A 17696-nucleotide genomic window follows, 5' to 3' on the forward strand; every position below is an offset into this window, starting at 1 on the left:
CCCAGCCGCTCCGCGGCATGTGGGATCTTCCCGGACCGGGGCACGAACCCGTGTCCCCTGCATCGGCAGGCGGATTCTCAACCACTGCGCCACCAGGGAAGCCCAAGGTCTTATCGTTTTAGATGTATGTCTTAACCAAATCAGATGATAAAAAGTACTTGTTGAAGGAAACCATTCTCCACAGCATCTCAGAGCTGGCTGGGGTTTTAAATCATAAACAGTAATATCAATATAAAATAAACAGCCTAGAGGTACTTATAAAGTGAAGTAAAAAAATCTTAAAGAGAAATTTCTAGCATGGGCAGCTTTTAATTTTCTTCCCAAAGCAGTTCTATATTATAGACAATTAATAACGAAACTGAGGGAATGAAGGAGAAAGAAGCATTTCCAGTTTCTAGAATTTTCTGTGTGCTCTCTTTAGAGTAGGAGTTTTGAGGTAAGACTGGACCATTAATTCAATTATATATTCTGTTCCCTTTCATAATCCCCTAACGTGGTTTAGTAAATTGTTTTTTAAAACTGTGGGTTACAACCCATTAGTGGGAAATGAAATAGATTTAGTAGGTAGCAACTAAATTTAAAAAAATGAAATAGAATAAGATAGAACAGAATAGAACAGGTCAGAATGCAGCTTATTCAGGGAGCAGCATTGGTAGGACAGTTTCTAAATCTTTTGCTTCAGTTAAACCTCTGTGTATGTGTATGTGTGTATGTTAGGTGGTGATGTATTCCTACTGTTGATTGAGGACAAAAAAGTTTAACAAACAGCCCCAGTGTGATGACAGGCCTGCTTATCAAACATCCCAGCATCCTGCATCTGAGATCCATTCATTCAGTGAATTAAATTAGCCAATATTTATGGGCACTTCTGCTGTGTCTGACACGTTCCAGGTGCTGGGAGTCAGATCACCGGGTGCTTGCGCTCTCTGTTACAGAAGGGAGGGGGGTCCCATCTACACCGAGGTGAACCGAACCAGCATGGATTACATTCTGGGACAACAGGATCTAGGCTGCGGAGAACTCACTGTCTTATCAAAGTTTCCTCTAAGTACAGCTTCCAATAGCATTTGTAGGGGCAAGATGTCAGCACAATTAAAACAAAACGGACCAGAAAATTGCTAGGCATTCAGAATGCATCCCTCGTGATTTCCTGTTGGCTTCCAGAAGGGCCTGTGTTGGGCTTCCGGAAGGGCCTGTGTTGATCTAGTAAACAATGGGTCACAGATGTGAAATGTTCAGAACTGTCCCACTGACCATTTTCTAAGCAACTCGACACGAAGAGAAAGATTTTGAAATACACGTCCTTTCCCCCCATTGTTACAAAGCTGTTGTCTCTTCTCAACTACGAAATGACAAGTATGATGGTCATTTTTCATTCATAAGAGCATGTGTGCGTTTAGGTTTTGGTGTCACTCATGCAAATATGTCTGATGCCAAGAGTCTGGGCAACCACACGAAGTAAACGTATTTATGAGAGTTAGTAGCCCTTGACCTGGCACACAGAAGGTGCTCAATCAGTGCTCAATCAGAAGGTGCTAAATGTCAATCAGCGACTGAATGAATGAAGTCTCATGCTTGCAGTACAACTCAGGAATAAGTCTATTTAAAAAAGACAGTGTTACTGCTATCCAAGTGGATGGCTGATGCAAATAGAAAATACAAAAGAAATATTACTTGAGCTTGAATTTATCTGGGTAAGAGTAACCATCACTAACAGCAGCAGGAAATACTGAAAAAAAGGACAAGAGTAGTTTTGTACTGGCTTTTGAGGCTTATTCTAACACTCCATCATTTTCATCCCTAATAAGCCAAAGTAAATGATGGTGATCACCTGCAGCCCTTAAAAGACAGCCGCCACATACTTCAGCTATGTATGCATCCTCCGCAGACTAGTTACAAAATAACAAGGTACAATGGATCTGAAAGCTTTGGGAAGGAGGCTGATTTATGAGGCGTCTTCTTAATCATGGGAGTTTTAGAGAGAACACTATATTCAGAAGTTTCTCTTACTTTATTTCTAGTAAACCACGTGCTGAATTTGAAGGCAGTGAGTTATGGGGAAAGTCTCAAAAGGGGCTATTTAACTATATTCCCTACAAGTACTCATTTTATGAGAGTGAGGCCAACCTATTTTTAATGTTTGCTGACAAGACTGGTACCAGCTCAGACGTAATGGGGCAGGGGTCAGGCTTGCTGAAGATCCCAGATTACCTTCAAGGTGGACACAGAACCCTATGCAGAGTGCATGGGCCAGGCCTGAGACGTAAAGGTTTTAGAGGAGAGGACTTAATGTAAGAAAGACATGATCCCTTAAGTACTTCAACTGTTGGGAGGAACACATCAGAAGTTCAGGATAAGAGAGTGTCTGCAACAACCGAACTTCAACCAGTAAAAGAAATATGCTTAAAAGAAACTTGAAAGCAAAGGCAGAACTGTTAGTAATAAGTTTATAGCTTTTAGGCCCTGAAACAGAGGGCTAAAAATATGTATGGAATTCCAGCTGAGAAAGAAGTAAAATCATCCTACAGTTCTTTAACTTAGAAAAAGCGGTCTATAATTTTCCTGAGTCTCAGCTGCTTTATATTTCAAAATAATAAGCTCACGGAACAACTTAAACATTCATGAATTCTTACTATGAGATAAGCTTTACTTTTTTTTCTTAAATGTTAGGGTATATGCCTTAATCTCATACACACAAAACAGTTGCAGGAGTGGAAATTCTATGGAATGCAGTTGTATGTTTCTTACTTGGCTTCCTCATGCCTGTAACTCATGCAACAAACTACCATATTGGTGATGCCTCTGAAAGCAGAACTTGAGTCCTGCTCCTGTGACTGTGTTAGAAACCTTGACAATGGCTTGCTTCTCTTGCAGGACCAAAGCTGGTCTTCTGGCATTCTCTAACCACTCACCTTTGATATGTAGTAATGTACTGGATTCTTTTCCTATATAAGTTTATACGTTTGTCCATATACCTTTAGAGGCAGTTCAAATGGACAAGCTAACTTCTCTTTGTATAAAGAGGCACACAGTTCAATTCCACGACTCAAAGCCATTCAATTTTTAAAAAACTTCCCTAAATTATTCAGTGCATTTGACTTGCAGATGTGCCTCTGCTTGCTATAAACAGTGTGCTTTGAAACAAGGATCTATAAGAAATGCAATCAGCTCTGCTCCAGTTGTAGGAACTTGAAAAGCTGTTTGAACAGCGTCACCCCAAACATCTTTGGGTGGCTTCACTTAACAGCACTGGCAGACGAGCCTGTGGATTGCTAAATGCGTGTGCAAACTAGACCCTACAAGGTGAAAATAAACGTCTCACGCTCAGATCTCGACGCCTTTCTGGATTAATTTGGATAACTGGGAAAACATCTTTACGTGTTTTGATTGAAATCCTCTTTGATGGCATTGCCATTGCAAATCCAGCAAATTTCATTCTGTATAACATTAGGCTAGAAAGGAACATACCGACAGACACACAGACAATGGGATCATGCAGCGGGGCTGTGCTGAATGCAGGGGTATACATGTGCACACAGAAGAGGCCGAGCACACCACTTAATTTAACGCGGGCACAGGTCTGTACCGAGAGTCGGAGACATTGTCAACAAGCCTTAAAGCGAAGGAGGAGATGTAGAGGGGAAACGAAGCTGAGAAAAATGAGCAGGAAATGGGCAAGATGACTCATCTATACTTGAAGGTCTGACCTGTCAGCTGGTCGTCGCCTGCAGCAGGGGCGATGCGAATGTGAGGTGTCGTAAGCTGAGTCACGATTATCGCAGCTATGGCAAAGGAAGATTCCCAGGTCAGCATGCATGAGGGAAGAAAAAGCCAGACTGAAGCTAGGCTAGCAAGGAGAATCTCCATCCGCATATCACATCATCTCAACTTTCTTCCAGCAACAACAAAAAGAGAAGGAAAAAGGAAAACAACCACAGCGAGCCGTTGAATTTTCTGAGTTTGTTTCCCTTAAACAGGCTTTCATCAGGCAGTTGGATTTCTAACCATGACACAGTTGCAAGCTTGGGCTGAGACTGTGGATAGATTGACTAAAGGGGGGGGGAGAAAAGCAAAAAACAAAAACATTCGTTCTAAATAAGGATCTACATGGAATAGTGTTTTCAACTGCTCCTGAGAAGGGGGTAGAAAGATTCATTGCTAATTCTGATGAGCCAAACTTGAAGCTTTCAACATGTAATAGGTTATTTAAAATTCTTCTGCTTAAGTCACAATATTTTCTCTTCTTGCTAAAATCACCTTTGTGAAGAATATTATCTTCCTTCACTAAAAACATTTTTATGTAGAGAAATTTATCTGATAACTAAATTTCCTGTAGAGAATTTCCATTTAGGAACTTTATTTTGTCACATTCAGGGAATGAAAAAAAAATGCATCTCAAAACATCAGTTAAAAAAAAAAAGACTAATCATTGCCTTTGATATAGTTGTCATGGTTAACATGTGACCAGAAAAATGATTAAGATTCTTGAAGCGGACCAGGTGGGCTTCTTGGTTTGCCTGAACAGCTCAGCAGTTGAGTTTAAATGGTTAACATTCATGACACACAGATATTGAAAAAAAAAAAAAGAGAGAAAATTAAAACGTCAGTTCTAACATGATACAGCTGGAAAATGATGCAAAGAAAAAAAAATTGGAAAATTAAGGACAGGCTTACATGAAAGATGACTAATTTACATGGAACAGCCTGGGTGCTATCAGAAATGTGGCAACAAGTAAGGAAAATAGATCATCTACCATCTGCAGACAATTAAACCCAAAACTGCTGGTACATAATAGTTTGAAATATCCCTTTGCACTGTTCAAACAGTGTTGCTCCTTGTAACCAGACAACAGAGGCAACTGGGTTTAAAAGAGGTATCATCATCTTTCACGTGTTACTCATGAAAACTTTTTAGTTTTGCTCAGTGAGATGAATAAACTAACAGTTTGGACAGAGAATGGAGAACTCCCAAGATAACACAAAGATAATTTTCTTGGTATGACACGGTAAGCAAAATTGCATAATAAATTGTAAACAGTAAAATGTTATTTCTAAGACTCGTGACAAAGTTGGTACCAATTCCAAGTTTATGCACAGAACACTTGCTTGGTCATAGATACTGTTGTTCAACCAACATTCCTGTGCAGTTTTCCATTACTTACAGGAAAATCTGACCTACTCTACATCTGAGAAAAATTACATTGTTTCTATAAAAATAGAACATCTATCCGGTACTGAAATTGGTAAACAATATGAACAAAGAGATATTTGAAAAGAGCTATGTCAGGCAGCCCTGTATTCACAACTCAAAGGAAGACAAGTTACAAACTGAGGCTCAAAACTCAAATGGAAAAGTCCATGACAGGGATCAGGAAGGGTTTCTATCTGATCTCTATGTTCTGCCTTGTAAAGTGTTCCTTTGTGACAATTATTCTTGGTTACAAGGAAAAAACTTGATTTTGTTACAAATTACTGTAAAATAGGGGTCAGCTGGCCCACTGCCTGCTTTTGAAAATAAAGTTTTATTGGCAAAGAGTCATGTTCATTGTTCACCTATGATGACGGCTGCCCTTCCACAGCAAAGGCAGGGCTGAGGGGTGGAGACAGTGTGGGTCAGGAAGCCTAAGATATTTACCATCTGCCCTTTACAGAACAACTTGCTGCACTATGTCTTAAAATATCAAAAGAATGCATTATGAAAGAGAATATTGCTAAATTCCTAGGCTTTAAAGATGGCGTCTGGTGCTGATAAGCTTAGGGTCTCCTTTAGGTACAAAGGTGTGCACGGGAGAGTAAACATCACACCCGGTGTATCGGCTCCTAACCTGCCGTTTCAGTTACAGGTGGTGGCATCTTCTGGAATTTGAAGACCCAGTATTTACCAAACTGGGTTTTATGACTCTAGGGCTCCTTGAAAAATGAGTTTGGGTCAGATAAATTTAGAAACTCTAGGGCTGAACAAAGTTAAACAGGTTTCCTTTCCTTAGGAACTTGTCGGGGGCCTTAATGCACTCATGATATACATTATGGAGACTTTCAGGTTGAGAAAAGGAAATATTTTCTCTACAAAATGCAGAGCGGCAAATGCATATCATATTTACGTTTCTATTTCTAAACCAATAGCTAAATGATAGCAGATAAGCATATATGAGCGGCCTTACTATAAAATTTGTTTGCTTGTGTGTTGAATATGAGTAATTAAAAGGAATCTTAATTAGCTTTACATCTCGACATTCTTTTCAGTTCTTTTTATCAGTGTACTTTCATTCTGTAGCACTGTGGCCTAGAAAGGATGGCATTTCTTTGAAGAAAACAATGAACAGAAAAACAGTGTAGAGAAACTTCTCAAAGAGCCTAGTGATTAAAAAAAGAAACATTCACATTTCTGAATATAGTTAGAAATTGTATCAGAACAATAGAAATCCTTCAAAGTTTCCTGAAGGTCTCCCAGCAAAGCACCATTGCCGTACAAATGTAAGTTAAATAAAAGACTACACTTAAAAACAGTGGAGCATTTTTGCACAGAAAATTCACCTTAAAATATGACATTAGAATAATGGTTTTGTTTTCTTTTTCTTTAAGGTTTATATCTGACTATCGTAATACTTTTGAAAATAATTTAGCACGTAGTTTTCATGCAGTTTTTGTCTTGATTTCTAGCTATACTGCTGTTAGTCAAATCATAGCAAGGACAGGAATAAGTTAATACATATGACATCCCCCACCATACACTAAAAACAAAGAAACAAACAAAAACCTCAAAACTTTTATGAACTCGAAATCCTCAAAATTTAAAAAGTGATATATTTATGTATCTATGTTTGGAAGTTTTACAGATTACACTATGCCTAACATAATAGGCACTTAAATATTTTTTATCCTCTTAAATTTGTTGAGGCTTGTTTTGTGCCCTTGTATGTGGTCAATCCTAGAGAATGTTCCATGTGTACTTGAAAAGAATGTGTATTCTGGTTTTTTTTGGATGTAATGTCCTGAAAATATCAATTAACTCTAACTGTTCTATTGTATCACTTAGGATCTCTGTTGCCTTACTGATTTTCTGTCCAGAAGATCTGTCCATTGATGTGAGTGGGGTGTTAAAGTCTCCTACTATTATGCATTCCCACCAGTTTCTCCATTTATGTCTGTTAGTATTTGTTTTATGTATTTGGGTGCTGCTATACTGGGTACATGTATGGTGACAAGTGTAATATCCTCTTCTTATACTGATCCTTTTATCATTATGTAGTGTCCTTCTTTATCTTTCTTTATGGCCTTTGTTTTAGAGCCTGTTTTGTCTGATATGAGTATTGTGACCCCTGGTTTATTGTCATTTCTGTTTGCATGAAATATATTTTCCATCCCCTCACTTTTGATCTATGTGTGTCCTCAAATATTTTTTTTTAAATAAATGTATAACATGAAAGCTCCCAAATGGCTATACTGTCAAGGAGAAACATAGTTGGCATCATGTCATGGAAAAAATTATTTTATGGGAGATTAATGCAAAGTATACAGTTTAAACTAATTATTATATCAATTAGAATGACTATACCTCATTTAATACAAGAAATCTGATTTACTAACAAGACGGATTTTTACTTTTACGTGAAAGTAAAAGTTTCCTGTCAGTTTAGAATTGATCATCAACAAATTATTTAGAACTGATCATTAACAAATTCTTCCAAAACTAGCAGAAGAGTTTCCACCCTACTAGTTACCATAGGCAGCCATAAGGTATGTGAAAGTTAAGGAAAACATATACAAGCATTGCTAAGACACAGCTGGATCAAGTGGTGTTAAACAGAATTCAACTATAAAAATGTGAATGTGATTAAAAATCAAAATAAAAATTAGGAGAATCTAAAAATATCTAAAAGCCATTCTATATACTCCACCATAAAGATTAAAAAGAATCCTGTTGGGAGGGTAACCCCAAAACATCAAGTATATTGTCATCGTATGGTGTCTTTCTTTTTTTATTTTTACAATTTAATTTATTTAGTTAGTTAATTTTTATAAATTTATTTATTTATTTTATTTTTGGCTGCATTGGGTCTTCATTGCTGCGTGTGGGCTTTCTCTAGTTGTGGCGAGCGGGGGCTACTCTTCGTTGCAGTGCATAGGCTTCTCATTGCAGTGGCTTCTCTTGTTGTGGAGCACGGGCTCTAGGCACGCAGGCTTTGGTAGTTGTGGCTTGCAGGCTCAGTAGTTGTGGCTCACGGGCTCTAGAGTGCAGGCTCAGTAGCTGTGGCACACGGGCTTAGTTGCTCCGCGGCATGTGGGATCTTCCCAGACCAGGGCTCGAACCTGTGTCCCCTGCATTGGCAGGCAGATTCTTAACCACCGCGCCACCAGGGAAGTCCCGTATGGTGTCTTTTTAACTCAAGAGATAGAATAGTCTGGGGTGAGTTTGCCTATAGCTAACCATATATACTTCTGATGAATCTAGGTATATAAATTAAAGGAGGATACATAAAAATACAGGCAATCCCCCAACATATGGAGATATGTAATGACCCACCTTAGGCATTTTCTGGTGTCCAATTTTTTATGAGGCTTTATATTTGAGATGATTAGAATCAAAATGTACCCTTGGAATATGATTAAAATAATCACTACATTAAATTTATAACTAGCATGAAATATATCTTTAAGAGACATATCCGTGTTTGAAATTACAAATTAGTTCCTTGTGGAAAAAAATCCACCTCCATACTTTCTCTATAAAGATACTTGTGAACAATTGTTTCATGAGAACACTGAAATCTTTGTAAATTCAAAATGCTGCTCAGGAAAGTGGTTTAGTGTCTGAAAATTCAATTAAGCCACTATATTGTCAGCACTAAGTGGCAAAAACAGTCAAGATGCTTGAACTCTTAAATTTCAAACATCTTTATGATATGGTACCAGTAACACTGTCAGACCTGCCAATTTCTCTGTTTCGATGAAGCCATCAAGATGGAATGGCTTCCTTCATTGCAAAATCAATTTTAGTATGAATAAGCAAAAAATTATCTGATTATAAAGGTGATGAAACATTAGATGGTGCTGTAAAGGAAGGCTGCTGAACCTGTACATATAGAAATTCATGAAATAAAATGGTACCAAACAATGTAGTTTTCACCTAGCAGGAGACTATCTCCCGAGGTTCCCTCCTGTGCTGTGATTTTATGAATAGGAATGACAAAGTGAGGCAATGAAAATTAAAATTTGTTTCTCTCTTCCCCCCCAAAAGGTTATTTGGTTGGATAGAGTTTGTTGCTGTGTAAATGTTTGCAAATGACTCAGAAAATATAAGCGGAGAAATATTTAGTCAGTCAGGTCATCTGATTGCCTAATCATCCTTTGGTGAATTGAAAAACAAATTACAATATTGATTAAATCTAGCTGATGATAGAAGAAAATGATCCAAATCACCATCTAATTCAATCTATTGTGAAAACAGCAAACGTCACATTTCCATATTTACTAGTGTGTTGTTTATATAATTATTTAACTCTGCACATGAACAGGATGGCAGATATTCTGTTGCTTCCAGAGTCAACTGGGCGGTGACTCAGTTCTAATAAAAAGGAGGACAGATACTTATATGCTGCAGAACTATGATTGGCCAGAGGTTCTGCTGGGTGAAAAGCCATGAGATACAGGGAAACACTGGTGTAGGAGGCCAAACGCTTGGGATCAAACCTTGACACACAGATTATTAGCTGAGTGACCTTGGCAAGTCAATTCATCTCCCCAAATATGCATTTTCTTCGTCTCAAAAATAAAAATAGCAATACATGTGTCCTTTCTCACAGTAATTTAGAAGAAATAAATGAGAACATACATATGAAAGTAATTTTAACTTTCAGCTGTGATGTGAAATGCAAGGCATTATGAATCAGGCACTCTGGAACTGGGTTTTCTGTTGAGACCTCAAGGGTCAGCAGAATTCAATAAAGCAATCCGAGCATGGGCCATGATCGGAGGCCTGAGAACGTCGATACCTCATTCAAAGGCCTTATAATACTGTGATAAGTAATAGTTAACAGCGAATTACAGTTTAGAAAACACATCAATATCTGTAATTTCATCTTTTATTAATTTATCCCTACAAATAAAGGTTCTTAATCAGGTACAATACGATATAAAGAATTGAGTGTTTTAAAATCAATATAAGGAGATTCTTGGAAATAGAGCTATGAGCCCATGAGGACAAACAAAATACAAATAAGGTGAGTACCTCCCACAAGGCCTGGCACATAACATGAAACCAAGAAATGTTTGTCAAGTTAATGGAATAAAAAGGTCATGTTTCTTCAGGAAATAAGAATTCAATGAGAATTCTGAAAATGCCGATGGGCACCCATGATATATTCAAACTAAGCTGCCTGAACGTTAAACAGCAAAAACAAGATATGTTCATCCAACAGAACTTGTCAAGTGACTTCCTATGAGCTGACGAAATCTGGTGCTTTCTGCCTTCTTGACGTCCTTCCCAAATTCAATCTCACAGCACTTCCTCCCTGTCCTCATGGTTCCTCTACTGATCTGAAAGAGTGCGTTTAACTACAAGTGTTAACGTATACTGCCTCGTTTTCCTGCAGCATCGGATGTTTCTAGTGGCATTTTCTCAAATACTTCCACATGGGATGGTAAAAGCACACTGCGAGGTTGACAAGATGATGTTACAGTATGTGTGTACACACACACACACACACACACACACACACACACACACACACACACACACACACACACACACACAGCTGCACTCTCTTCTTTAGGAGGCCCTGTGTGGTGAGCTTACGCTGGTTCATCCTAATCTACCTTTCATCCTCCATCACATTTTCTCAGGATTGTAACCAGGCCTGGGAAACAGAAGGTCCACAGTAACATCACCTGGTTCCTGGGTTCAAAGAGACACACATCCCCAGTGAAAAAAAGCCCACGCAGACTCTACAGATCTATTATCACTAGATAATTGCTTTAAAACAGCAGGAGGTATTTTACTATTGTGCATCTGAACATTCATTAGACACAGTATTACTATGTAGGGTACTGTGGCTTATACCACAGTATAAATGAGATCATATAAAAATTAATTCTATTTTACTAGAAGTTTTAAAAAGATAACCATTGAAACCTGCTTTGAAACACAGCAATGTGACTTCTCATTTAAAAAAATACCTGTGTGAAGCACAGTCAGATTTAACTGGCCTACAATCCTAGCACACACCTAGGAGCACACATCCCCCCCACACACTGATTTCAATGACATGAACATTTCAAGAAGTTCTGAAACGCCATCTAAACTCGTAAAGGACAGAAGCCAGCAGAGCTTCGCACAATTTCAACCTACCTTTTGTGGCCACTTGGACACAGTCTATTTTGGTTTCCTGTGTTAAATAAAGAGGGGAAAAAAAAAATCACTATTCATGTTTTATGTGAAACAAATACAATCTCTGCAGTTCTCTTTAAATACGGATTAGGGAGGTTCTCATTGTTCCAAGTGTGGCATTAGCCACACAGCGATTAGCAGTTGGACTGCGCTCTGATACATTTTCCCGCTCCAGTGCTGGCGGTGGTGCTGGTGGGCACCCCGGGAGCAGATGGCGAGCCTGAAGTTACACACAGAACGCCTCTGCCAGGTGGCCCCCCTGGCTTCCTCCTCCGGACCCTCACTGGCTCCCTGTGCAGACACTCGTGGGCAAAACCCGTGCCCCTGATTCCCCCCCTTCTCACTGGCCAAAGGCAACGATGGTACCGAGACCCACACTGTGAAGGAGGAAACCACTGTCGTATCTGGAAAATTCGCCCTTCCTTCTAAGGAGACTTTCCTATCTCAACAGAGCTCTGGGTTGGTCTGAACAGGAAAGGGAAAAAAATTCAAAAACAACTTGATAGTTTTTATTTTGTTTCTATCTCATCTTTCCAAAGCTGTTTTCTCTTAGAAAAAAAAGAAAGATAACTAATTTAGTCCCAGCTATAGGAAGCATAAACTCTTGTGGAACCAAAGAAATGGGACAGAATATGCTGAAAAGACAGATGTTGTGAATCTCACAAAATTATAAATGAGCTGAATGTACGTGTTAGAGCTGTACTATTTCCCTGTAAAATAGTAGGCTAAGCAGAATTACTAGCCAACTTTTGGTAACAAGTAAAAACTGAGAGTAAAAACCATCATGTTGACAATATATTCGTCCTACCCAAACAAATATGAGTATATGCATTTCTTCCCGTGAATTTCTCCAGGTGAAAATAATTTTTAAAAGAGAGAATAAAACACATTTATTCCAAGTAAAAGCACACAAAAGCATGACTTTCCTTCTTACGGCTACCTTATGTGATCTGACTGTGTTCGCATTGATAACACTGAATGGCCTAAGTAAACAGCCATTGATAAAACTTACCCCGTTGGCTCTGCTAGCAGCTTGGAAATAAATTCTGTAGCTTTTATGGGGAAGAAGAGGGGTGTTCCAGTATCCATTGTACGTCTTATTATCACCAATAGTAAAAGGCTGAGCCGATTGGAGGCTGTTGGCTGGGAATTCAGCAGCGAAGTAGTACTGGGAGTTCAGTAGAGAAGCATTCTGGAAGTGGATGGGCACCGGGTAGCATTTTAAGATTTCTGTTGTCTTTTTAGCTCTTCGAGGACGCTCTTCCTCGACAACTATTTGGTAGACACTAGAAAAAAGAGAGTGTTATCAGTGATAGTTTCGGATAACAGAGTCGATTCCCATGGTCTTCAACTGTGGAGACCCACAGGACACCCCAAATAAAGAACACACTGGATAGAGCCAATAATAAGTGCTTAGTACCGAATGGACACAGATTCAACACTTGCTCCATGAAAGAGAGGGAAAGTGCTTAATGCTTTTGCACAGAACTCTCTCACCCCCACATAAGACAATTTCTTGAGGGAAAGAAAATTTACCACAGTTAAAACGTTTTTATATAACAATCTCTGCTGTTTACGTGAGCAGGACACCAAGGCAACGTTCTTCTTACATGTAACTGAAGATGAATGTGTAGAAAATGAACTCAGTTTACTTAGTCAATGAACCAATCAATATTAACCATAAGTTTATTAAAAAAGGCAACGTGATATTTTCTTCGGTGACATCTGTATGATCGTGTGTGAAGTTTTATCAAGTCACAAGATACAATGTGTGATGATTCGGGTTAACCAAGGTGTAACTTCCCGTATTTTCTTCTATTCCTTTGCCTTTCACCCTATTCGGTCAGCGGAAAGTGAGGACATCAGCAAAGCAGAGAAAAGGCACTGGAATTTCAAAAGCCAACACCCTGGAGTTACAAGTGGTTTCTAAGAGTAAATCATGAACAGGGCTACTTGAATTCTATATAAAGATAAGATGGGAATGAGTATCCTCAGAAGATGCCTGTGTGACAGATGTCCCCACCAAGGAGTAGATCTCCTGGTCTCTACTCACCTTTCCCTCCCCACCCCCTTCCAATATCTGTGAATTTCGAATTAACCTTAGGAGAATAGGAGAAACCTTGAAGGGATGGACTTCTTCATTGAGCTACATACATTTACTAGAATGACGAACTGTTATGCGGTTTGGTTGGGGAAAAAAAAAGTTTCTAATACTGAGAAAAAACAAACCTTGACAGCAGCTTTCAAAAACTGAATCCAGACTACATTGCAAGTCCTTCTGACAAGGAGATGTATCTTTTTCTTACTTTGTCAGAAAAGCACCGTGACTCCCCGAGCAACGCTGTAACCCTGGGGCTGCTCAGCACAGCCACTCACTAAAGTCGGGGAAGCAGAATAGAAGGGAGGTGCCTACCAACGCCACGCGCTGGGGTCGGCCCGGAGAGGTCCCTCTCTGTGCTCCTGTCCGTGTGAACTCTGAATCTGCACCCAGTGAATCTCCTGTTTCTGGAAGTACAACCACTTAGCACATTCTATTTCAGTCATGCAACGCAGCTGCTGTTCAGTTTGTAATTCTGTCCAAACAAAAATCGATGGTTGAACAACATCAGAATGATTGCTCAGTAGGCAGGGAGTCCAGCAGGTTTACAGTGTAAATAATGATAAAGGGACTTCTGAGCAGGGATGTAAACTTAAAGAAAAGAAAAGAAATATGACTCTTACTTCCTAACATCAAGACTTTATATTGGTCCCGTAAGATGCTCCACCAAATCTTGCAGAGTTCTCACTGCAGGGTGTATCCAACATGGAAGGAAGAATTTAGGAAGGACCTTCCTTTGGGGGTGGGGAGAACAAGGAACACAGGCAGAGACAGAGGGGGCTTTGATTTCACTCCCGCTTCTCCCTGACCTCTTACATCTACAGTCAGATGTGGCGATTCCACTATATCTGCAAGTTCTTTGACATTTCTCCCACCAAGTATGGCGCTGGCTAACTTTGAAGATTGCATGCAACCAACAGAATGTAACAGAGGGACAACGTGTAACTCTCAAGGCTTCCGTTAGAGAAGTGCAAACATCATTAAGAAAGTGTGACTGTTTTCCTGCAACGCCTTCTGTCAGGGTAACAGACACTGGTGTGTGCATCCCCCTAGACTCTACTCCTAATTCTGCTAAAACTGGGGTTTTAAATTAACATCTTTGGTTCTTATTTTTTTCCTATGAAATGAGAGAATTAGATGGGTCTCCAAGGTACATTTTATATTTCTTTTATTCAGAATTTTTATTCAGCATACAAGAACTACTCTCACAAGATGGATAAATCAAAGAATAATTAATTGCTTTGCAAAGAGATTCTCCATTAAGTAATTTTTAACACTGGCTTTCTTCTATCAGCAAGCTTTTCCAGTTTACTTGCTATAGGATATGATTTTCAAAATTCCACTTTAAAAACAATTTCCGGGAAGCCTAGTATACTAGACAAAGTAGAAATATGAAGATTTATGCGAAGAAAAAAATTTGCATAAGTTATTCCATACAGGAAGTGCTAGGCCAGGAGCCTTGCACATGTAGGTTTTATTTTCTGGTTTTACTGATGAGAAAACTGAGGTTCAGAGGTGAGGTGCCCATTCTATCTGGGGCACATAGTTAATTAAATAGTAGATGTGGTCTCCTGACCATCCGACAACACAGTTAGTCACTTCTGTATCTCATGAGACAGAATGAAGTGGGCCACGAAGTACATATTTTTGAAAGCGTAACGTAATCCAGAAGTAATTTTTACTTTATATACCTTATATGTAGTAGGAGGGAGGAAATATATTGATATTCACTAATATGCTTCGCTTTACTAAAATTTAATACTAAGTTTCTTTTGTATTCATTTCCTGAATACCCAAGAGGTAAGAGAGAAGGGAATTACCAAGAAAAAGGTTTTGCGATAAGATAATGCAGGTTAGATTGCAAGTTTATCCTGTACAACCTGCAAATAAGGAGAAATGGAGAGAATCAGAAGCTGCAACTCTGTTTCCTCTCTCCCCTCATCTCCTTCCTCACTTTCCATCCATCTTTCCCCAGCTTTCCTCATTTATTAAGTCAACACATACTTTCTGAGCCCCTAGTATGTGCCAGGCACTGGCCTGATTTAACTTGAACAATATGATATTTGACACTCCCTAGAGAAAGACAATTTTGTTTTGTAATTTAAATGCCATCTAAGTGAATGCGGATGAAAAAAATTAAGTTTTCCAAGTAGCAAGTTGATGAGGATCAGATGAAAATTCAAGAATTAAATGATTATTTAGTGGGCCTCCATTTCAGCCAGTTGGTATGTTATGCCATGCACTCTACTCCAGACCTATTACTTTTTAAATAGCTACCATCTACTCATCTTCAGATATATTAAAGGAAGAACTAAGTTGACTAGAGCAATTTCAAACCCAAAATGTCTTTTCATCCTTGCTCCACAAGACAAATTAGATTTGCAAGCATCCAGACCTCAAATCTATTTGCTCTTTAATAATTTAAGCACTAAAAGGTCAAGCAGCTCTTTCCTATTCCCCTTTATCAAAGTCCAAGTGCTAATGAAAAATGGCTGAATCCGTTCTGCTGCCCAGTGGCCGCACATTGCTGCCTCCTGGATGGAAATTAACACATTACTGGCATCCAGGTCAACGGTACCTGGACAGAACTTGGTGACTGTTTTTCATTTGTACAAATAACACCATCCCACTGATGATTTTCACAAGATCTTTCCAACCACAAATGTCTTCTCAAAAGTAGATTTGAAAATCTTACTGTTTGAATGTTTTTCCTAAAAGGATGATTGAAAAAAGCAAATTCTCACAGATGGAAAACCAAACAGAAGTTTCTAGCTTAGTGAGCTGAATTAAAATTCTTTTATTCTTTTAATGTGTTACTCACAGCCTCTTTGTTTAACAAAGTCTCACCATTCCTAGCCTTCCTCCATCACTATTCTGGAATTTAAAATCACATAAAACTTTCCTACGGCATTTGCAATGTGACGGCACAATCCATCGTGAAGATGAATCTGCCAAAAATGTGACATCACTGTATCCGAACTTTCTTACAGAATGAAATTTAATTTAAAGTTTAATTGATGCTAGGCTTTTCTACAACAAAACTCTAACGCTTTTAGAAGGAGAAAAAGAAATCCGCATCTATGTAGACTAGCCCATGAAGTATAACCTAGAAAAGAACATCTGAACATCTTTCATGTAGTTTGTTAAACTTGAAAGTTCAAATGTGACAAAATGGTTTTGGTCTTTTCGAACTTTGAAGATGTTAGGGGAAGCCTGCTGCAGATTTGAAATTGACTTCAAGATGTGTGTCCTAATTCATTTCCAGATTAAGCCCTTAGTCATAAGTCCATTTTTCTATCCACTTATTCTGTTTCTTATCAGCATAAAATATTGGAGGATTATCCAACCAGATAGCAGGATGGCGGGGTGAGGAGGACAAAAGTACTGATCCGTTTCACTGCTGCTTTTGCCAATCCTTTAAAGTTGGCATTTCTCATCATTTCAAGGACTTAGAATATTTTTCATTTCATGGCACTATTAGTGACTTTCAGCTTGATCTACAATTTTTGGTAAAAACCACCTATTCTCTCTCTAGAAAAAAAGAATAGAGTCTAGTATTAATATCTTCTTGAAGATTAACTCTTTGCGGGGGGTGAGGGAAAATGAAAGTATAAATTATATTCAAGGCAGGTAAAATAAATGTGTAATTCAGGTTTATTTATGCAATAACACAGAATGTATTTTCTTCCTGTTCTTTTTCAGTCACATCCTTTCCCTAAACCTGTCAGCATTTACTGAAATGACACCCTGAAGATCCAAATGACCTGGTACAACTGAACTACATTTTAAAAGTATTGTCACCAGTTTAAAATGAGGAAAAAGAAAGGTCAGTGCAATAAGTTCAATGTGTTTGCCATCAGGATCCACGTAACACTGGTGCTGAGAGCAGCTGACCGAGCCTGTCCTGCTCACGGACTCACAAATGAGGTCTGATCACTAGTTCTCCACAAACAATGGACCCTGGGTAACACACTGCATGGCATAAACTGATCCATGGGGTCGAATATTCTATGTTGCCCACTTTAATTTCTCTTTGTCCTGCTCTCTTCTAGATAGGATCGGCCATCTATTGCTGTGGCATATTTTCAGGGTACCACAAATAAAATTGATGTTCTCTCAGCCATAATTCATCACTAATATAATAATTCATCATGCCAGCTCGCCTGGCATCCCTAAGTTACTTCTGTTCTGCATGTGTGTGCACATGTGTCT

At 38.8% G+C, this 17696-nt stretch overlaps 1 protein-coding gene across 5 annotated transcripts in view; it reads right to left on the bottom strand.

Annotated features, from left to right (window-relative positions):
* The window catches only part of PTPRM (protein tyrosine phosphatase receptor type M), an 805568-nt gene that overhangs the window by 268735 nt on the left and 519137 nt on the right, over positions 1–17696 (bottom strand). For 3 of the 5 annotated variants that reach the window (XM_028480384.1, XM_028480381.1, XM_028480380.1), the window contains exons 12-14: positions 12399–12672; positions 11348–11384; positions 3708–3782 (exon numbers count right to left, since the gene is read on the bottom strand). In XM_028480384.1, the coding sequence (XP_028336185.1) occupies positions 3708–3782; positions 11348–11384; positions 12399–12672 (386 nt within the window). The remainder of the gene's footprint in view (positions 1–3707; positions 3783–11347; positions 11385–12398; positions 12673–17696) is intronic. The other 2 variants (XM_028480386.1, XM_028480385.1) reach the window with 1 other exon arrangement.

Source organism: Physeter macrocephalus, chromosome 19, assembly GCF_002837175.3.
Source record: "Physeter macrocephalus isolate SW-GA chromosome 19, ASM283717v5, whole genome shotgun sequence".
Taxonomy (NCBI): Eukaryota; Metazoa; Chordata; class Mammalia; order Artiodactyla; family Physeteridae; genus Physeter; species Physeter macrocephalus.